Source organism: Lates calcarifer, linkage group LG12 (assembly GCF_001640805.2).
Source record: "Lates calcarifer isolate ASB-BC8 linkage group LG12, TLL_Latcal_v3, whole genome shotgun sequence".
NCBI lineage: Eukaryota > Metazoa > Chordata > Actinopteri > Centropomidae > Lates > Lates calcarifer.
The window spans coordinates 12,586,543-12,609,386 of NC_066844.1; the positions used below are offsets into that span (position 1 = coordinate 12,586,543).

At 40.3% G+C, this 22,844-nt stretch overlaps 2 protein-coding genes across 4 annotated transcripts in view; one reads left to right on the forward strand and one right to left on the reverse strand.

Annotated features, from left to right (window-relative positions):
- cntn4 (contactin 4) overlaps window positions 1-22,844 on the reverse strand; it is a 154,744-nt gene that overhangs the window by 5,802 nt on the left and 126,098 nt on the right. Inside the window, exons 13-23 of one of the 3 annotated variants that reach the window (XR_007814351.1) lie at window positions 18,117-18,292; window positions 16,221-16,341; window positions 15,618-15,776; window positions 14,622-14,771; window positions 13,586-13,656; window positions 12,149-12,383; window positions 11,859-11,974; window positions 10,747-10,933; window positions 10,545-10,657; window positions 10,278-10,446; window positions 9,317-9,873 (exon numbers count right to left, since the gene is read on the reverse strand). Coding sequence is in view for 2 of the 3 variants with exons in the window: in XM_018699000.2 (XP_018554516.1) it covers window positions 9,782-9,873; window positions 10,278-10,446; window positions 10,545-10,657; window positions 10,747-10,933; window positions 11,859-11,974; window positions 12,149-12,383; window positions 13,586-13,656; window positions 14,622-14,771; window positions 15,618-15,776; window positions 16,221-16,341; window positions 18,117-18,292 (1,589 nt within the window). In the remaining variant the exon portion in view is untranslated. Of the gene's footprint in view, window positions 1-8,453; window positions 9,874-10,277; window positions 10,447-10,544; window positions 10,658-10,746; window positions 10,934-11,858; window positions 11,975-12,148; window positions 12,384-13,585; window positions 13,657-14,621; window positions 14,772-15,617; window positions 15,777-16,220; window positions 16,342-18,116; window positions 18,293-22,844 lie in introns of those variants that run through there. The other 2 variants (XM_018699001.2, XM_018699000.2) reach the window with 2 other exon arrangements.
- Window positions 116-4,870, forward strand: LOC108898887 (band 4.1-like protein 1; the record flags this gene model as incomplete). Its single annotated transcript, XM_018699008.2, is given in 4 exon segments — window positions 116-211; window positions 755-835; window positions 934-1,050; window positions 1,460-4,870. Coding segments are annotated over 4 exon segments (300 nt in total), but the record flags the coding sequence as incomplete, so codon positions are not given.

Consider the following 22,844-nt stretch of genomic DNA (forward strand, 5'->3'; position numbering starts at 1 on the left):
TCAAGACCTCTGACTAAGACAAAAGAACATTTTTATATAAGCATGTATGCATATGTGTGTCTGCAGCATGTCTGTTCATGTGTGTACAACACCCCTTCTCATGAATGTGATGTAGGTAAAAGCCAGCACCCAGGGGAGGGAGTCTGTTGTGTCCCCACTGACCATCACCGCTGAGAGTGTCACCTCAGCAACCACAACTCAAGTTACCAAGGTAACACCTTATCTGTTCCCATGGTTACAGTTAAATAACTGGAACTTGGAGTCAGCCACCACATCTGTATCTTATGGTACACATAAATATTTCTCATCTCCCCTTTTTGAAATGTTGGAGTAGATTGATAAATAAATGGGACAGATGTAAATAATTACATTTTTCAAAAGACTATAAATAAATACTACATATAAGTATAAATAATACATAATTTATAAATAATACAATATATTTATGTTTGCCTCACAATGTAATGTAACAATGTTAGAAACTCCAACTGGCTTCACATTGAAAAACTACTACATTTTTGCCATGGTTTTCTAGACATCTATATACACTATACTATACACTACTTTTTTGTTGTTGTTGTTGTATTAAACAATAGATGGCTTTACTGAGAAAGGATTTGGTGCACAAAAGATGAACTTGACTGAGTTTTTCAAGCCTTTGACAAATATTTTGTTATCTATAAAGTAGATTTTTAATCATAGGGAATGAGCTGATGAATCACTGAGTTAATTCCTTTCTGTGTGTGTTCTGCAGACTGTGAAAGGAGGCTACTCAGAGACCAGAATCGAGAAACGGATTATAATCACGGGAGATGATGATGTGGACCAACATCAGGTGAGAGGAGCATTACACAAATACTGAGCTACTTCTGTTGGTACTTGAAGCTAATATGTGAGGTTTATTACCCATGTGTTGTTTCCTCATGTCACCAGGCCCTTGCCATGGCAATCCAAGAGGCCAAGCAGCAGCACCCTGACATGCTGGTGACAAAAGCAGTGGTTATCAGGGAAACAGATTCTCCCACTGAGGAGCTGCAGCAGAAATCAGAGGTATGTGACACAGAGTGCTCACAGTCTGCGCATGAGATCAGCGTAAAGGTTACAAGATTACTATGCTTTGTGTGTATGAGTGTGCTACTGAATGGGCCAACCAGGCACAGAGTCAAATGACTGTGAGTGATATAAAACTTCTGAAACAAGGGTTTTGCATCTTAGAGAAGCAAAACTACTACAAAAAGACAGAATTGCAGCACAGAGACACACAGATACATAAAACAAACAGGCATCTCTACGTTGGTGGAGAATGACTGCATGGAGATGGAAAAAGAGACACAAAAGAAGTACAAACAATGCTGCGTTATTTGTAGATGTTTTGTGCGTCTTTCAGTCTGGGTGTCTTGGTCTTATGTAGGTGGATTACCCATATGTGATGATAGATCTGTGTGTTGTCTCATTACAGTCCTGATTGGTCATGGTGGCTCCTGAAACAGGGGAGACAGCAGAGGATCCTCCAGCTGTGTGTCTCCTGCCCCACCTTGCAATACACCACCAAGAGGACTCTCTATCCCCACTGTGTAGACACCGACACAAGAACAGACTGCGTTCCATGACGCAGTCAGTAGAACTACACTCCGAACCCTTTAGACAAACCAACTGTGACCCAGCCTCCCATTCCATCCCAACCCATCCCTCCAGCCCTCCACCTTCTAATGGAACAGAGAATATCTTCTACTGGATAATTTACCACTTGGTGTGTTGCAAGATTAAAAGAGAAACCCAGTCAATGCTCCTACTATTTGAATTCACCTCTGTTAGAATTTCTTTGAAACTTTACTTGCATATTATTTAATTTTGACTCATTTGAACCCTCAATATAATTTAAATAAATGAGTTTTAACCCCAGACTCCCCAGCCCCAAAACCTTAATCCTAATAAAATTACTTTCTGTTTTAAGGTCACACATATCTTCCCTGTACTACCATCTCATATAAAATGAATATAAAAAAGCAGAGGATGGTTGAGTGGAAGTATGGGGACAATGCTGGTGGTGGGGGGTGGGTTGGGGAGGTTGGTGCCAAGTGGCAAAAGGCAGTCTTTTTGCTCGTTGTTGCCACCTCTTGGCCATGACACCTTCAGTATAATCAGCAGCTGTCTTATTAGCTTTTTACATTTTTATCTATAGAGAATCTAATTTATGTCCAGTGTTTGCTTGTTTATGAAATATGTATAAAATCAGATGACTATAATCTGCATGATTCAATACAAAGAATATCTGAGGGAAAAAAAAAATATGTGAACACATCCACATTTGAAATTCATAAGAAGCTCTGATGTGATGGGACTAAGCACCTACGGAGAAACTGTTGAAAAAAATAAAAAATAAAACAACAACAAAAAAAGAAAAAAAAAACACTGGGCCAATGAGAGGTGGACAAATATTAATGTTGACAGACTCTACTGAAGAATATCAGGACAGTTCAGTGGACTACGGAACTCTGCTGTGGTCCAACATACAAAACGTCACTGTCCTCGTCCTATTTTTCCCACTTCACCGTTACTGTTTTCATTTTGGTGTCAACTCGCCATCAGAAATGCTGGTCACATGTTTTGGGCACAGTTATAAGATTTGTAGAAAATTTATATGAATAATGTTTTATCTAATAGGTTTCAGAAAAGTGATGATATGTTTTTACTGTTTTTTCTTACTTGATTTACTGACTTTCACCGTGAAACAGAGTTTATGTTATTCTTGTGTTTTTGGACATTTCAGTTGTCATATGCAAACATGCTGAAATCGCTCTTTAATATCCAGGCCAAGGACTAACTGATGTTCCTGTCAGTAATCAATAGCATCATATCCATTCCTTGAACCAACTATAATTGGCCTCTTCAAGGCAGTGCAACAAACTTTAAACACAACATTGATGTATCTTCACCTATTAGTAATCAGTTCTCTTTAAAAATCCAGCAGATGCAAGGCTAAATTACCCTTCATTTGGAGTCATATTTCTGACCACCTGATGTGTCTGCAATTTGGTGCTTAGCAGGTTAGCAGGTAGCATGTATGTGATTTATTAATACTGGAAACAAGCACACATAAGAGTGGACCAGTTGCAGACCATGAAACCAAAACAACAAGCTGAAGAGGCTAAAATACTTTGCAGAGCTGAGGGAAACCACTCATTGTAGAGAGCTGGGTGACAATTCTCTGTAGTTAATATTTTCACTTTATTCATAATCATTTGTCCCACTGTCAATATAAAAATATTCAGTAATCCAACTTAAAACCAAGACTTAATATGCAGACATTTGATTTATTCATAATATAAAAACACTGGCCATAGCAACTTGAAACAGTGACTTTAATAAGCTATGTTAAAAGATATATTTTCTGGTTTTTGAATATGCATGTTCACCAACGGCTGGGAAAGTTCAAACCCACAAGAGTAACATGGTTACATTTTTGTTGTTTTTCTGTTGTATTAACTCTTTTAAGTTATGGTGTATGAGTTTGTAATTGTATTTATAGGAGTGGTGAGTGTGAGGCCTGTGCTTTTCCTCCCTGTTTCCCCTTTCAGACAAAGCCGAGACTCAACGTGTAACACACAGTACATGAATATCCACAGAACCTGTTGGCTGTCACGTAACATATATCTTGGATGACCTTTAATACTATACTATGCATCACTTATCATACATAAAAATCCCTCTGATGGAGCCTGACCCATGTTAGCTGTGTTGCTGTCATTGTTAACTTTGTGCTACTGTTAACCGAAAGCAGTGAAGCGCACTGCTTGTGAGATTTGCAATAAGCAGCCATTACTCTTATCCTCTGTCCTCTAAAGGGAGAAAACTGTGAACTCTCATGCGTACCGAAGCGTAACCAAAACCTGTAACACACAGTTAGTGATATTCAAAGGAGCTTTTCCAGCACTTGTGACCATGGCTTTGTCATCCTTGTCGTCTAACCCCCCCCATCCCCCTGACTTGAAACTGTCGACCTGCTGTTGATGTGTCTGTGGAAACAAGAGATTCCCAATCTGATGATTTGTATAATCTATTTTGCTCTATTTTATTTTATCTGGTCATATGACACTGGACTGTTGTGAAGGCACTTGCTTGCAATGATAGCAGCACATATACTGTAAACTGTTGGGAGAAAAATAGTCTGTCTTCGTTGTAGTATTGGACACACTACTGATGGAAGAGAAATGACTGCAGGCATCAGGAGAGAAGTCGTGCACTGTGGGCGAGGTGGTGAGTTGAAGGATGGAGGGCCTGTATTTATATATAAATATCCATACCTCTGTAGAAATTGAAAGGAGCAGGGATGTGTTTTTAGGCTCAAGGGATGAGGCAGCAAGTAAAATCCGAAGGACAGCAGAGCAATAGAAATGTCACATGAATGGGTGCCTTATGTTTGGAGTCGTGGTTATGAGAGTCACAGTTATCAGTGCACAGCTGAAAATGCCGTTAATCACCATAGGGCAGATGAAGAAATGACCTCTCCTTTCAGTCCAAGGTGAGCAGGAGTTGTCCTGAGAGTGAATAACTGTCTTGTATAGAATGTGACACCAAGTGCAGCAAAGAAGTCGTCTCTCTGAATCTGGACTGTTAGTTCTCAGTGGGATGAAAACATTTATTGGCCCTGTTAATGCAGAAAACCAGCACAGTACCGATTATGGATATGAGCTCTTTTTAATTTCAGTGAAGAGCATCAAACTGCTCCGCTGTTTAGCCTCCACCTTCAGTTATCCACTGCCTCTTGCTCTACATTCCCCTAGTGCTCGGTGGTGTGTATTTGCTGTATTTGCATTCAGTCTAAATGGAAAACATACATGCATAAATAAATGTCTCAGTATGACTCAAACACTGTCTCTTGTTATGAAAAAAGGGGAGAGAGATTTCATGTTGAATTGGTTACTTATTATACAAAGAGGTGAAATTTGGGGAAATGTTTTTTTATGTGACTTGAACATTTTCATATATTAATAATTCAACATAGGAAATTAAGGGATTCTTCTGTAATATCCACATAATGAGGGATTATGCTTGTATTGCCATCTTGTGGCAAAATTCAATACATACAACTTGGGTACAGGGTATTTGTGTGCTCTTGGTGCCACCTAGTGTAATTTCTACAACCTACTGCCTGAAGCAACATTTTCACTCAGCATATCAAAAATACTTTACACCCAAATTCATAAGAAACTCTTTGGACTTCTTGCATGTATATTTATAAATTAAAAATAATGAAATGTGATGTTTTTGAAGCTTGAACCAAACTTGGTACTAAAAGTCAGGATATCTCAGCCAACATTACAAGTCCCTGAATATTATGGAAGTGCAATGCTAACCGCAATGTAATGCTCACTGGAGTACTCTGGAAATTACTTATCTAGACCTCTTTACTGCTACATGGCTACAGTCTAGATATTTTATGCGAAGCAGTTTTATTGTATTCTGGATAAATGGCATTCAAAATACATTAATACTCTCTTATGCAATCCAATATCTTTACAATGGTAATAATGTTCAGGACTTTGAGACTGAACTGTACTATATTAATGTGTTTCTGATGTTTTCTCACCCCATTTTCAACCACAAGGAGGGAGGAATATTAGAAATCATCTCAATGTAATGCAGTACAACACCACCAGCCATGACCTCAATAATAAATTTATTGTAGAACTGATATGGAGCTAGTGACAGTGACAGTGACATTAAGATTTGGCATTGGAAACAAAACTCAAACTGAAAAAGCAAACACTGGCATTGAAATATTTGGATTTGAAAGGACACTTTGAAGTTGTATATTTGTCTTAAAATATGAGTTGCAATTTCAAATTTTGTTTATTCAGTGTATTTAAACATGGCATTTTACAAACCTCTAATTCTTTCATTGGTATTCTATTGTTCAGATTTTCCAGCTCTGTTACTCTGTTCAACAGTCTGTCTGTAGATGTTTCTCTCTTTTGCTCTTGGTCTTTTAGAGCCTGTTTGAAGACACTCAGAGACTCCAGGAGGGAAGATTTTTCATTGTGCCAGTGGTGTCTTTCCTTGTCCAGTCCTCTTGCACATGCATTAACATCTTTTTTAAGCTACATGTTGCCCTGATTTGCTGTACATGTTTCCCTGTCCTCCTCACACCTGGACCTTTTTTTCTCCAGCTCCTGGAGAAACACTGTCTTGAGGTTTGCTTCACATGGTCATCCATGAGATGGGACCTGTCCTCCTCCCACTCCAGATGTTTCTCCAGCTCCTGGAGAAATGTTGCTTTGCGGGTAGAATTTTTTTGCATCTGGTCAGCAAGGAGACTGAACCTCTCATCTTCCCAATGGCATTCTGATTTTCTGTTCTGACTATAGAGGTCTCCTCCTCCAGGCCAGGCATTTCTCAGCCTCCTTCTTGCTATTAGTTTCAATTTTCTGAACTTTTGGGCATTTAGGGTACCATCTTTCACTATATTTCCCTTTCTGTAGGTCTCGATAAAAAGATCCCCAATTTTTTGGCTTCTCTTCTGTAGTCTTGAGCTGATGTTTTAACTGCTCGAGTTCATTAACCAACACGAGTTTCTCCCTCTCCAATGAGGATACCTTGTAGTCCTTTACAGCCATAACCTGATGAAGCAGCTGAGTTATTTCAACTTGAGATTTTGGCATCATTTCATGTTGGACTTTTGATGCAGGCCGTTTTAGTGTAGTAATTGCAGGTTCTGCATCTGGAGGTGTTGGCCAGATTTCGGCAGTTGACGCAGGCCGTTTTAGTATGGTGATTGCAGGCTTTGCATTTGGAGGTGTTGGCCGGACTTCGGCAGTTGGAGCTCCAAGGTGTGCTGCCGGGAACCGCATCAGGACTGGAAAATAGGGGAGATCCGGAACTGTAGCCTAGCCAGGCTCGAGCTGGCCTGTCCCTCGACCGGCTGTGGCTCTTACCTGGTAACATGGACGCCGAAATGAAAACCAAGTCGTTTCTATTTACTGTATATAAATATTAAGTCTATGGGAACGTCTGTATATTTATATTTACAGTCTGTAGTCATTCCATGACCTCCACGCAATTCAACTCGGGCAGTAGTGTGGAAATGATAAGCAGACCCGAGCGACACGCCAAGCTTGAGCTGGAAAATAGACCGGCAAAAGATCTGTTAATAGTCATATTGACATCACATTAGCAACATTACATAAAAGTGACACTTTTCAAGTATGGCTTTCAGGTGCACCATGTCTGGCTTTCTCCCTAGCTTTCTTTTTGTGTGTGTCCCTCTTGCCTAGGTGCAGAGAGCGCTTTACTCCGCCCACCACTCCTTGCGCCTTCCCTCCAGCCCCGCCTCTCCACACCAAATTAGTGACACAGAATTAAAGATATATTAGAGATAATATGATAAAGTAAAATGACAATATTGTGAGATTGTAATTTTTTGATATCTGTGTTTAATTTTCAGTAAAACTCACTTTTCAGTGCCAATACTTGTTTCAATACCAATGCAACCTTTTACAATCCAATTTTTCAATGCCAGTGTTTTCTTTTTCAGTTTGGGTTTTGTTTTCAATGCCAAATCTTAATGTCACTATTCTAGATCCATAAATTGATACCTCTCTGACAGTGTCAATAAAAACTCAACATCATAACCTCACTAAATGTATACTTAATGGCAGATCTGCTGTATTGGATAAATAAAGTGGCCACCAAGTGCATTTTGAATCCTGCATGTCATTTGTGACATAGGTTATGAATTGAGGGATCAACCAGCAGAGCTTGCCATTGTTGTATAAATCAGTAATCTTTATTAACACAGTATAAACAACAAACAGCAACAGAGGAAACCCTCATAGCATATATGGACAGTAGACCCAGTACATCTCAGAGGGGCTGACTGAGACAGAAGCATAGACACGGGGCTGATTGTGGTTCAGTTTTCATGGTACACACACAGTATACACAAACTTATCAGATGTATGAACATTGCATGTTCCTAAAGCCATTCAGTCGGTTTACAAATGGACAGAAGAGCAAGGACAAAGTACAGTCATGCTGAGCAACAGTTAGCTACAGTATGAAACAGATATTACATAAAAACCAAGTAAATCATCTCTTTAGAAAGGTTCTTATATATAAATGATTTGAAGTGTACAAAACAGTATATTACACATTTCTTGATGCATGATTCTGAGCAAGACCCAGTAGCCTACAGTACACTTCCCTTCAAAGTACTACAAACTATTCAACTGGTTTACACGCTACATACAGACTGCACTGTACCTCAGTAGCACAGCAGTCCCACATGGCATCAGGAGACTATGGAAAAAGGAAAAGATCAGCAGCATTGTCTTTTATTAAGAATACACACCTATAAAAATTCACCAGGCCTCATATATTGCCAATATCCCATGCGAAACAGCAGAATGCCATTCAAACTAACCGCTGCATTCCACAAAGGATGCCGGTCCCCCGATCCTGACCACATACAACTTCTATCAACACAGCAGCATGTAAACATCACCGCGGCTGCTTCATAATTCTATGTTTCTAATGTTTTTGATATACATATGATAAGTTAAGGCTCTTTAAGGACCTGAGGATTTTGAACATATGATGAGGCACACAGAAGGCAAAGAATAGCTCTAGACACAGGGCTAACTGAAAGAATGAGGAGCATGAAACAGCCACAAGGGTTCGGTCACCAGTGCAGTTCAATGGCCAAGGTAGAGGAACCCAGGGAAGATCTCTCCAACAACAGCATGGTGCTATTTCAGTAATGATCATGGGTGGCTTTAAGGACTTTATTGACTTTTGGGGAGTTATACATCACCTTACCCGAGAGGACTGGCACCAAATTCATGACATGCTAATGCAACCTTTTAGTAATTAATGCCAGTTAGCATGAGCTGATATAGCAGGAAACCACAAAGTATTTTATTCTGCATTTCCTTTAGATTCATGAAATGTAAAAAATAAAATAAAAATATCCACCTCATTAACAAAATTCAATTTGAATCAACTTTAGCTGGCTCACCTCCAAGAGCTTTCTAATGTTATCATACTTGTATGTATTAGCGTGCACTGTCTAGAGTCATGACTTTAGATGCTAATCTTCTCTTTACAAACCTGGTAACATATATATATATATATATATATATATATATATATATATATATATATATATATATATATATATATATAACCAATGATGACAAACACTCAACATGTAAGTGCAGTCCTTTGAGTGAAATATTGTTGAAATATTGCAGAAACAGAAATGCAAAGATGTAACAGGTAACAGTTAATAGTTCATTAACTTGAAGGAAAAAAAAACTCTGGTCTTTTACAACCAAAGTTACAAGTCTTAACTTATTTTAGAAGACAAAGGTACACTGTCAAATTACATTTATAACCTCCAGACTGGAAAATTTAATGATTTTTATTTGTTCTTGCCCCAATAAGCCCAGACCAACTTTAAATTTATTAAGAAAACAAAATCTATAAAAGCTCAACATGTCATACAAAAAGATGCATATAAGACATTTCTCTTTACTTTTTTTTCTTACGAAAGCAGCTTTGGTAACAACATAGTCACAACATCAGTCAATCTCTTTTACTTAGCCTGGGTGTTGAAGGGGACTCCTTCCCTGACATCTCAATGGCATTTTTTTTCATCAACGACTTCCTTCTGCCTCTAAAATCTAAATGAATGGATCTAGTTACACCGGAGTGGGCTGTGTTTGCGTTCGACCGTGGAGCTGACTCCACATCAGATGCAACATCTGCTGGGAGCTGTTTGTCATAAAGATGTCCGCGCTGTGAAAGAGAGTGCTATTGTACTGAGTGCTGATAGAGTGGAGACCTTGGATGCTGAGCCGACTGCGTTGGGGCCTGAAAAGCCATTGAAAAGAACAAGGCTGTTAGTTTGACCGCTGTGAAAAAAAAAAAAATCACACAGACTTTGGTATTTCTTTCATTCTTTGCCTCTCCACTCTCCTTTAGTAATCACGAGCTGAAAACATTCATCTCAGAAAATATTTGAGAATTTCATTCTACTGCTTAAGTAATGACTCTCAAAGTATTTTAAATAAATTGCTCAACTTTTCATGCAAAGCTTGCATTATGGTGTCAAGCAGAGGCCATAATTGCACAAATGTTTTATGTAGCACATTATTTTCCCACTCTCCCTGTTCCTTTGGAGATGATGATAGGTAATCTGTTCTGGCAAGGCAGCAGCAGGGGAGTGGATTATTCATCTTAGCCACGAGGGAGGCACTAACTAGCTCTCCACTGACCTGGTATCCTTGGGATGGTGATCTGCCTGCTACTGCTGCCTTCCCCTCCCTCTCCAAATGGCTTTATCTGGATGATATAATCCTCATCAGTGGGCAGGGCGAGCTCCACAGAGGTGGTGTTGGTTTCCATGACATTGGGGCGGCTGTGTCGGTTCTTCTTGTAGAGCACCTGAGGACAAATGCCGCAAGTTGAGTCAAAAGTCAGGCCACAGAAACCATTGGAAACAAACACAATTTTCTGATAAGATCAAGCCACTGGGTGCTTACTTTGTAACCTGTGACCTCTGACTCATTCTCCAGGGCTTTGACCTGCTCCCAGTTCAATATAATCTTGGAGTTTGATGCATTCCACATCACTTTAACCGGGGGCTGACTGGGTGCTGAGGGGAGAAAACAAATTATTCTCCTCAAACACAAGCTGAACATTGGAAGGGAGTGACTGGTGCTTATAATTAGATCTGATATTTACGTGGTTTTTTGGTGGTAACGTTCACAGTGGAGCTGGGAGGCCCCGTTCCAGCAGTATTATACGCCCTCACTGAGATGTAATATGTGGTGCTGCCTTTCACCCCGCGGATAATAGTAGACGTTTGATTTCCTACAGTCCTTTGCACGCTGGCTGTGTCTTCCCTTTCACTTCTACTCCAGTACCTCAGCTGGAAAGAAACAGGGCAGAACCACAGACGTGAGTGCAGAAAACAAGACGGACACCTTAAAAGCTTTCTGTTACACCCTGTCAATGAAGTGCAAACTGGAAACAGGGAGACATGAACTCAGCTAGGGTGAAAGATGTGAACTGGTCTGAAAACAGGCTTTAGCAGCATGTCACCTCATGTTGCTCACTGTGAGCAACAGTACATGCCTCAGTTTTGCCTCAGATGTGTCATGGTTTAAGTTATGTGGTTAAGAAGGAGGTCAAATATGCAGAGGAAGAAAAAAAAGGAAAACAATAAAAAGAAAAGAAAAAAATCCCCTGGATCATCAACCATCAACTTCCATTGATAACAGATTTTCTTTGTCACCCTGCTTGTCATGGCTGAAATAGCTGGCACGCTTGACAGCACAAATATAATTTGTCTTTCCTCACAGGAATGGTTTGCTCAGGCCCTGCTCCTCTGTTGACTTTTAGTGGTCAACAATTTATAATTCTGGCACTTTATGCAATCGAAGGATGAAAACAGTGTCTTTGCTCACATCTTGGATTTCATTAATGAGCAGAATTAAAATGACAACAACTGAGTGCAAAGCCGCTGTCTGAGACTGCTTTGTTGTGTGGATTAGAAGCTAAATGCTCTATCCCTTAGAGTATTGCATCAGTAATCAGGATGGTTACAGTACTTAGGTAAGCAACAAGAGAAACACAACTAAACCTACAGGCATGGGACAAGGCTGGACTATTATGCATGCAGCAAGCTATTATCTCCTATGCCCAAGGTGCATGAGCCTGAAAAACTCATCAATAATAGAAGAGAACAAGATTCAACAGCATTAGTTGCAATGTGCTTGCACACGCACACATGCACATAACAGATTTGCATTCCATGGAAGCACACACAAACAAGGCATGTCATTGTAGCTCACCTCATAGCCCAGCACTCTTTTCTTGCTGGCATTCCAGGGCAGAGCTTTCCATGAAACTTCAATCTCAGATGCAGAAAGGCTCTTGGAACGAACCCTAGTGGGTGCTCGGCCAGGCTCTGGAGTTAACATCAAAACTGTTTCATTTCTTTCATCCAAATAACAGAGGGAGGAAGTATGGGGAAGGCGTCTGCAAGTGCTGATAGAAAATCTCTGCTGCCACTGTGTTAATACCAGCTGAACATGTAGAGCTACTCTATAAAACGTTGTGTATGACATGAGATCACACGCACCTTCCTCTGCCGAGTAGATTGTGGTAACAGGTCCAAACGGCCCTTCCCCCTCATTGTTGTAAACCCCGACCTTCACGTGAAAAGGTGAGAAGGGCTGGATGCTCTCATTTTTAAAGACGTATTTGGATGCCTCAGCGGATGGTACGGCAGCCTGCATCCATCCTGTGGCACCGTGGGGTCGAAAAGCCACAACGTAGCCGAACCCTGGTCCATTCTGCAGCTCCTCCGGAACAGGCTGCAGGATAATACAAACATTAAGCACTACACACTACAAGACTAAACACCAAGGACACCAAAGACAAAGCTCTCAATTTTTAAGGCAAAGGTTGGCTTCAAATATAACATCCTGTATTAGTGAACACATCCATTACGAAGTTTAGTGCGCTCAGCATGATACCATAAACTTAGCTGTTGTCAAGAATGATGACATGCCTCATATATTTATAGCTGCAGACATGTTAATAAATCCAATTTTATGATGTTTGCTGCCAAAAACTAAAGTTACTGTGAATCTAGTTGTTGAATTTCCATCAGAACTGCACTTGTGATTATTCAACACCATAATTCAAGAACCGAAGATTGTGAATATTTATCAGTTGTTCAGATACTGAATTGGTGACACTAATCTTGGTGCCCACTATGAAATGGTGATTGTTGAGATCTTCTGTGCTGCTGGGTTGAAGCTGTGTGTGAAGCATCCATGTTTTAGAATTTGTGGCTCCTTGCAGCATCATGCATATTTGAAGCACTGTTCATGACCACAACTTTGTGTTCTCTCAGAATCTGTTGAATTGGCCAAGCATGTGAACACATCACTACATATACTGAGTCTGGACAGACATAGATGTAAACCGCAACTTGATTGGTTGGCAGCAGACCACAACTGGAAGGTGGTAATTTTAGTTGTTTAAGCAAAAGTTGCAATTAAAAATGTCCCTGCTTTTATGTCAAAAGGAAAATGCCTCAGGAGTTTTCAAGGCTGAGGTAAAATAGCAGCTTTGTTAAGCAGAATTAGACTTTAATTGAACTCCTGCATGTTTGATTCTGTGAAACATTTCACAGCAGGGGCTGATGATTTTGAGCAGCCTGAATAAATATAAGCTTTTGGAGCTGGATTGATATGCAGAGCCTTTGTAGGCATAAAGGAAGACTAAGAAAGAAAGATGGAAGAAAGAGAGAAAGAAAGAAAAGGAAAACAATCTGGAGTTGGGACTTTGAAAGAACTATTGAGTTTAATTATCTTATTGAAACCTCAAAAGCATGTTTCTCTCCCTCAGGGTGACAGCAGCAGTTATTGCCTCTCTGTTCGTAAAAATGAAATGCCTTACATTAAGCTGTTCAACTTTTATTAATGAAACAGAAGCCTAGATCCACAAAGAATAATGATATCTGGTTCGCTCCTCCATGGGCCAGGGGGTCCTGTGAAAGCTTGCTTACCTCCCATGTGATGACTAATTCAGAGCGACTGCCACCGCCTCCACTCACATTAGCTGGTGTGACCTTCGGAACTGGAGGAAGAAGACAGATCAGCTTAACTCTGTTGACTTCACACAAAGCTGAGAAGGCACATGTAATCATTTTCCATGTTGCTACTCCCAAGTGACAGAGGTGTAACTGTTAGCTCAATGTCCAGAAATCCTGTGAGATATCAGCGAACTTCTCACAGCTGTCATGTTTGCAGATGTGACCAGCCTATGCCTTTTACACCAGAAGCTATCAAAGGAACAAGAAACACAAAAGAGCTAACCTTGGTGAATTCTGCTGTCTCTGAATAGACTGTGGGTTGCTGCTTTTTAGAGATGATTTGTACTTTTCTCTTAAGGTTAAAACTGAATAGAAATTTATTGTGGCAGAGAACCCAACATCAAGTCAGCATTTTAGTAACTACTGGAAATTTATGGCACCCACAATCATGGTCTTGTTTGATATTTTGAGCATATTTTGCTTTTTGTGAAGAATTAGATTTGAGATTGATGTCACTGTCACTGCACTAAATACGAAGCCACAACTAAGAGGCCATTTAGCTTATCTTACAATAAAGACTCAAAATGGGATCAAATAGCTAGCCCAGCTATGTTCAGAGGTAACAAAATCTACCTAACAGCACCTCTAAAGTTCCATTCACGTCATACCAACCCAAAGTGTAAAAACAGCGAGTTGTGAATTTACAGAGGGTTATGTGCTACAAATAGTTTACAACTTGTAACTATTGGTGTTAGGGGGATTTTGTCACCTTTGGACAATCTGTATGCTAAGCTAAGATAACCCTCTTTAGGCTGTAGTAGCATATTTTGCATACATGAGAGTGGTATCAATCTTCTCATCTAACTCTTGGCGGGAAAACAAACAAGCATATTTTGCCAAAATGTTTAACTATTCCATAAAAAACTAAGAAAACAAGTAAAACAAGCATGATATATGTGTTTCGAAAGAGGCATATGGAATTTTTTTTTTCTGCTACTGCAGTACATACAGGTCCCCTTTGTCCTTGCTTGTTTGGATGGCTTGCTAGGCTCGCCGGTCCCGATGGTGTTGCTTGCCAGGACTCGAAACTCATACTCCACCCAAGGGCTCAGGTCTATTACTGTAGCTGTCAGCCGGTGGCCCCCCACCACTTCAGGAACTGGCATAAAACACACACAACCTCCTTCAGTATCAAGAAACTTTGTGTGTGTGTGTGTGTTTTCTATGTGTTTGTGTGTCAGCTTAGCATCAGCAGCAGACTGTCCTTCAGGGTGACAGGCCTGGTAGGACTTCACCACAGGTAGATAGGCCAGGTGTAATCTCTCACAAGGATACATAATGCACACACAAACTCATAAAACAAGAACACAATACAGAAGAATGGCATGTAAAGAGATGCTATTAACTTACCAATTTGGCAATATTTGTTTAATTTCTTTAACAATATGTGCATGGGGTCGCACATTGTGCATATTAACTGAAATCAATAGCATATATAGAAAAAGTAAAGGGTATTCTTCAAAAGATGACAAAAAGCCCCTTCTGTGCACTTACAAGGTTGTAATGTAGTTCTGTTTCAAATGTATGATCCTGACATGGTAAATCAATGAGGCCAGTTAAACTATCTCAGATAAAACTGTACTTAATTCACAAAAATATCAATAGAACAGGGTATACAATATGGGATAAATGCGCATTATACCAATCATGCATGAATGCTAAGGGCCCCAATAAAGAGGATGTGGGGAAAAATTACACCGGTGCTATCACTTAACTACACTATCAAATTACAGCCCTGGCAACAAGCTTCATCATCACAATGGGATCCATGTTTCAGGATTCCCAGGAGTCTGATAAAATGGCGGTCAATGGTCACGCTACAATTGCATACCATTTGGTGCTGAGGTAAAAATTACATCTCCAATATTCTCATAGGCAAGGCAGAATGAAGAGCAGCCCCCTCTATGTGATTGGAGAAGGCCACGGCTGGTTGGAGAGAGCTTACCTGTGGTGACAGCCTGCCACCCGAGGGAAAATGGTGTCCTGGCCTGGATGGTGTATGCCGTAATTGGACTGTGATTATCAGGACCAGGCCTCCAGGACAGAGTGGCTGTGGTATCAGTGATTTCTACTACATGAATGCTGGTGGGGGGGCCCGGGGGACCTGATAGATGGCATAGCCAGGCAGGAGAGAGGAAAGAAAGATAGAGAGAAAGACGGGGGAGGGGGAGGGAATATAAATCAGGAAGAGATGGAGAGATGGTAGAGAGAGTGGCGTGGTTTTAGCACCTGCGGCTGCTGCAGTCAGCTCAGTGTGAAACCTTTGGGAGCTATTCGGTCTAATTAGACACTAACTTTCCCTTAAATCTCAAAGAGAGAAATTTCTATTTGCCTTTCTTTTCATTCTATTTATTTATTTCTTCATCAGTGAGGCACAACCAGTCATGGTAAACATTAATCATTAACAAACTCCCACCATCCTCAGTAGTCAATGAATGATAAATTATTTAACTGTTTTGAAACCATAACATTGGTAGGAAATGCACATCTGGTCAGTAGTTATTTTGAAATGAAGTACATCCACTGGACATTCATTGATGTAGCTTACCTCTGACAACCAAGTCAACAGCAATGGAGATACTGTCCACCTTCGTTTGCACGGCACACGTGTACTTTCCTGCATGCTTCAGCTGGATGTTTCGAATCATAATGTCTCCTGCCGAGTGCTGCTGTCATTCAACACACAACACAATCATTCACACAGATCCACACAGAGTTCTATAAGCAACATATTAAGCCTCCCAGCTATTGTAATTCAAGAAAAATACTGACTCTCTAGCCACATGGGAAAAAAGCAGCTGAACAGAAAGCTAATTTTCATGTATGTGTATCTTGAAAAGCAAATTTGTATTACCTCATGCAGCCTTTTCTTCCATATTCTAACAATCATACAGAAACGCTCCTCTGTCTTGAGCACATTCCATGCTTTTATTTTACCACTAAAAGCACAGAGTTTTACTTGAAATAGCTTGATTTTGATTATGGTATAGAGCTGTTTCAGTTATAAGAGCAGCCTAATGGCCAGTCTTATAGTTAGTTCTTTAAAGGAGTCTTTTATTCCGTCCCTAATTGCTATGATAATTCCCACTCCCATAATATCGAAGTAGGAGTTATTATTTCAGCATAGTAGAGCACAGCAGCTGGAAATGTTGAAAAGCTGTGGCACAGTGGCAAAAAGGATTCTGTGGCTGCTTGCTTAATCACTATAATGATGTAAGATGTACAGCAATTTACCATACCAGAAACTGTACAGGAAACTTTAAATTATGGTACAAGAAGCACCTAAATCAAAAAAGAAACAGGAAGGACACCTCATCTCTGTGTTTTTTTTTTCTCTATGCCCACAGTTGTTGAAGGAGCCTTGAATTTTTTAAAAACTAAGACCAGATGTCACATGCTGAGGTGTAAGCTGCAAACCTTTTAAAGTATACAGCAACTGACTGAGACTGGTTGCAGGGTGTGTATGTAAATTTCATTTTAAAATAAACCACAGGCAGCAATTTTCTGGCCATAAATAATACACTTGATACAAACATTCCCTCTGCACTGCGGCTGAATTTATTATGACCCTGCTTAAAGAAGAAGTATAATATTGATGTACCAATGGATCCTCAGTCACCTCTTGACCTTTATTCAGTGAAATCTCTGGAGGAGGCTGAAAAATAAATCAATGTCTAAAGAGCACAGTGGCACTCATAAAATGAGCATTCTTCAGCACACTGCAATAAGGCTTCTTAATATGTAATACTAAAAACATGGTAGAAAGGCTGTGACAACTTCTGGGTTTCTGAGTGAGGTGAGCGCACATGCTTGGGTTAGAAAACTTGTAGTGACTGAGATCTTGTGGGGAGCTCAATATGAGGTGTTGCTGTGGAAACTGTTCAGTATTCCCAGAGGGAAACCATATTAGCTTAGAGTTAGCACCAGATTTTTTAAGGTGGTGGACAGGTTTAAATAGAAACTGGTGAGAAAGTGATGCCACTGATCAACTGTTTAAGAAAAACTTTCTCAGACTACATGAGCAATGATTAGGTGATGAGTTTGATGTGTGTTTAGATCATTGTGGGTCTTGGTCGTGGTGGTGACTGCTTATAAATGGTGTAGACTGATGCCTGTGTTTTATAGCTTGAGCCAGCAGACATTTATCAAAGTCTTATGTGTATTAATTAAGTTTTAAAAGTTTAGTTTTGATTGCCACATACAAATATAATGCCAGACAGTGCTTTTATTGATTTACAGTTTAACTGATTAAATAGTGAAAATATCCATATACAAGCTATAATTACATTGAGGCAATGGGTTTTCTATCCTCCTGCTGTGTGCATATCTCTAATTGTTTGTCAATGAGAAATCTGTAAAGCTCTTGCACCATGACAGCTAGTTTAAAAATCGGAGGCCTTACAGAGTTATATTTCTCAGAAATCATGAGGGATTATGCACTTACACCTCCAACTTTTTCAAAAAATCCGCTGTGGCTCCCAAAGTGGATGAGCTGCTCGTTGAAAAACCAAGTGAACTTGAGCTCCAGAGATGGGTCATGGCTCACTTGACAGGGCAGGACCACACTCTCCCCGACACTGACATCCAGTGTTGATGGCAGGGTGGTGATGACGGTCGGCTCTGAAACACACATCCACATCCATCCACATTTGATCAAACACATTGTTCTGCTCCCCTTTTCCAGGCATTATAATTCAGTACAGAAAATGGCTTTGCAAAAAGCCAAGCCCTTCCATCATCCTTATGGATATGTCAGACTCAGTTAATAGAAGGATATACGGGACAGAGCACACAGCAAACTAGGGTGCACAGCTACAATAACTGGTATTAGTTTCAGCCTGAGCTTGTCTCTGTGGGGACTCAGAGACGTGTCTCTCCTGCATCTCGAGATGCCTCCATGTGTCACTGTCAGCTCAGTCTTCAGCCTGGAACTCCCCCTGATTGTCCTGAAATTCCCAAAACACACCTGCTAGGAAAACAGTAAACAGCAGTGAGCACTTCCTCCAGTCACTACTCTCTTTTCAAGCCTGCAGTGCATTACAATAGCATCACATGGGAATAAGGCACGTGTCCCTTATCTACACTTGTGTCTGAGGAGCGGAGGAGGAGGGTGGAAGGACATGAGAGAAGCAAAATGAGAGGCAGAGGCTTTGTTGTCAGAGTGCACAACACCTATCTCCCTCTTGGGGGTGCTGTGATTACTTGGTTGAAATTGCCACTCTGAGCACACAGACTAAATTAACCATGGCAAATGATCCCTGGACAGGCATAGATTCATGTATAAAGTGCCGGCAGTGCAGTCTTCATCCAGAGTGAATTCGATACCTTCATTGTATTCCTCCCTGACGCACACACACACACACACACACATATACACACACTATCCACTACCATACGCTCTCAATATGATTTATCTAGCCATTTTCTGAGGCCAGAATGCTATCAGCTGCTAGGTTTTGTCACATACACAATGACAGTGTGTCTGAAAAGCCCAGTCCTCTTTTACTGGGGCTAAATGGTGAGCAATGGCGGTGCAGTAAAAATGTTGTAATAACACACAAGAGGTATTCAAGGGTCTGTGTCTGTTCTGCCTGCTCTGTTTCTAAAGGCCAGCTACACCTTGTAGAACAACTGCAGGAAGGAAATAGGAAACCTAAAAAATTCAAAGGGTAAAAAAAAAACAAAAAAACTAAAAACAGTCTTTACTAAAAAAAATATGTCAGGACTGTTTTGCGGTGGTTCTCATGGTGAGACAGTCTAAATGATGTGAGGAGAAGGAGGTAGGAGAAAAGAAATGGCTATGGAAGGATCTATGGGGAATTACTTACATGGACCTACAGTCAAAAATATTTACTTCTGCATCTCTGCAACATGGAAACATACTATAAGCATTTATTTTCTTTATTATTTCTCCAGCAGGGTTTGTGGATCTGTCTCTTCTCTAACACAAACTCTTCTATTTGTGGAGTTTACAGCCTGGCCTCATACTGCCTCCAGGGAATCACTGCGACAATGACGATGGGAATATGCTCCCTTATTACCCTCCTCTGTCATCATTTGTGACAGATTATATGGACAACCAGGTTGGTTACACAACCACACACTGAGCTCTTGACCATAATTTGCTTTCGATCTTGTATAATGCCTTGTTACCTACTGCCACTGTAAACGAGAGGATAGTAACCCACTCACTTAGCAGGGTCAATCAGAGACATGATAGAGAGCGTGCTAACACACTATAACAGACGGGGTAGCACCTCAGGGAGTGCTGCTGAGGTGGGTCAAACCCATGTTGGCATGTTTCAGTTTGTACTTAAGGTGCACAAAATTTCTCTCCATAGATACCTGCACATGTCACAGTGTTTGACATAAATATCTGACCATGAATTAATCAAACATGTCAAACCAGTGGGTACCATGGCCTAGATGAACATGTATTTTTATCTATAATTTTTTAAAATAAAGTTATGTGTTCAAGGTGTAATTTATATATTCACGAATAACCAGAATGTTTTGTAATCTAGATTTAAATAAAGACTTTGATAAGCTTTAACATACATTCATGTTAATGATTTACTCACTGACTGAGGCTGTAACAGTCATGTTTGCATCTTTACCAAAAAAGCTGAACTATTCACAAAGAAGAAGTGATTTGAAACAATGATATTTACCATTGAGGAATTCTTTTTTGCAATATTTGAAGTGGTTGTGCTTCTTTGCAGTTAACTTTTGTTCAGATCACTATCACTGTTGTATAAAAAGGAACATGCAAACCTATTTATGAACCTGTTTTTGAGATAAAGTCATGACTTTGCTGTTTCTGGGGCTTAATCAGTCACAGGAAAACAAGTTCTCATTCTGGCCTGTTACTAATATGGTTAAGTACTAGTTACATTTAGGCAACTAAAACTAATTGGTTAAGGTTTGAAAAAGATTGTTGTGCAAGTTAGAGGATAAACTGAAGTTGAATGATGTTCTATATTCTTTCTAACAAATGCCATGAAAGAACCAGTACCAGCACTGTGTTAGTCCATCTCTCAATACCTTCTGACTTCCATAGCCTGTCTGTGGCCCTCAGTCAGAAACTCATGACTGATTGGTATCAAGCAGCCTGAAATGTGTGAAGAAAACATTACATCACCAGCAGCAGCCTGGACTGTTGACACAAGGCAGGTTGGAACGATAGATTCATGCTGTTGAACCAAAATTATGACCCTATCATTTGCATGCCTCAGAAGAACTCGAGAATCATCAGGCTATATTTTTTCTAGTCTTCAGTCGTCTAGCTTTGGTGAGTCTGTGCCCACTGCACCCTCAGATTTCTCCTCTTGGCTGACAAGAGGGGAACCTGACATGGTGCTCTGCTGTGCTAGCCCATCCAGCTCAAGGTTGGACATGTTGCCCATTCTGAGATTATCTTCCCTTGCTTTTCTTTCTGTAATATTGTTAGGTCTGGACCTTACTCTTTAAAGTGAGATACTGTATACTATGATTTGGTGCTACAGAGGTCATCTGGGTCATCCTGATCCTGGGTCATGTTGTATGTACTATTAGTGGTACTGGAATTTTGACCTCTTTAGATTTTTTCCCTCCTCCATGCACCTTGGAAGTAGGTGAAGTTGTGTCAGAAATCCCTATTCTGATTCTATATGATTTGGTGCTATATAAATAAAATTCAATTGAACTGAATTTTCTGCTCACCACAGTTGTAAGAAGTGGTTATCTGAGTTAATCTAGCCTTTCTGACAGCTCCATCTAGTTGGGTCTTTCTTCTCTGACCTCTCTCATCAACAAGGTGTTTTTGTCCACAGAACTGCCTCTCACTGGATGGACTTACTGGATTTGTATTTATTTATTTATTTTTTGTCGTCTTGTTTTGTTTTTCACACCATTCTGAGTATACTCTACAGACTGTTGTATGTGAAAATCCAAGGAGCTCATCAGATGTCTATCTGGCATCAACAATCATGTCATGGTCAAAGTCACTGAGTCGCTGCTTTATGCTCAGATAAATGAGAATTGTATGAATCTTTTATTATTTAAGCCTAGTTGAACCACAGCTGTTTAAATGGCAACAACAATCACAGCACTACAACATACTCTATAACAGCAAAGGAGCTAAAGGAAGTGTAGAACCCTAGACACCTAGTGTAGTCAGACAGATGACTTACTGACACAGGCTCACAGTGGGAACACTCAGAGAAGCTGTGCAACAATAACATATGGTTGACCAGAAAGGAGAGTGAGCTAACAGTTACCAAATGACCCCCTGCTCCTCTCTGAGGCATACTGTCATGCCTCACATGGCCAGTTTCACCAGTCCTCCCACAAACAGCAGCCATCATGAATAATACTTACCCCCCACATCCCCCAGTCCTCATGTGGACAATCCCTCCCAGCTTTAATGGTCTAAAGCTATAAGGTGTAAACGTGTATTCTCCTTGAGTGTATACACACTATAGTTTTTCACACAAAGTGAGTGATGCGAGCTTGAATAATGCATAGAGTAGGGCATGGAAGAGCCACAGGCCACGTGATCCAGGGATTTTGAAAATAAATTTACCAGAGCAATGCCTCACCCTCACCCTCTTAAGTCTTTTAAACTGAGACTTGTGTGGTTCCGGAGGCATGCGGGTTCAAGACAAACACAAAAGGGAATGGTTTTTCTGTGGCAGGTCAAAAGCCTTTCTAAAAAGGATCTACAATGTTTGACAGTACACAGTGGGCTAAGGTTCATACCAAGTATTTGAAGGTAAATCAGTGTAACATTACGCATCTCATTCCACGGTGCTTTCAATCGTCAGTGCAATCTCTCAGGTCATTTTGGAACAAAAATGTAGTGACCATTATAAAAAGAAATCATTCTACTCCCAATTTTACCTCTCCTTGCTTTCAAATCAACAAACCAAGAAGGATGCTTTCATCAGCATATCACAAGCTTCTCTAACACCTCTTCTAAATAGCACTTATTTTCTGAAGGACAAATCAAAGGTATCTCAAGGACAAACTTCAATAGCAGGGGAAACCTAGTGTACATCACTCAATGGATAAAAACAAGATGCTCTCAGTACTGTATTTGTATGCCGTGCAGTGGCACATCTGTAGCAACCTGCTGGCGATCACTGACAGATGGCTGCTCATTATTTTTCTGTATGGCTGTCAGGAATCACAC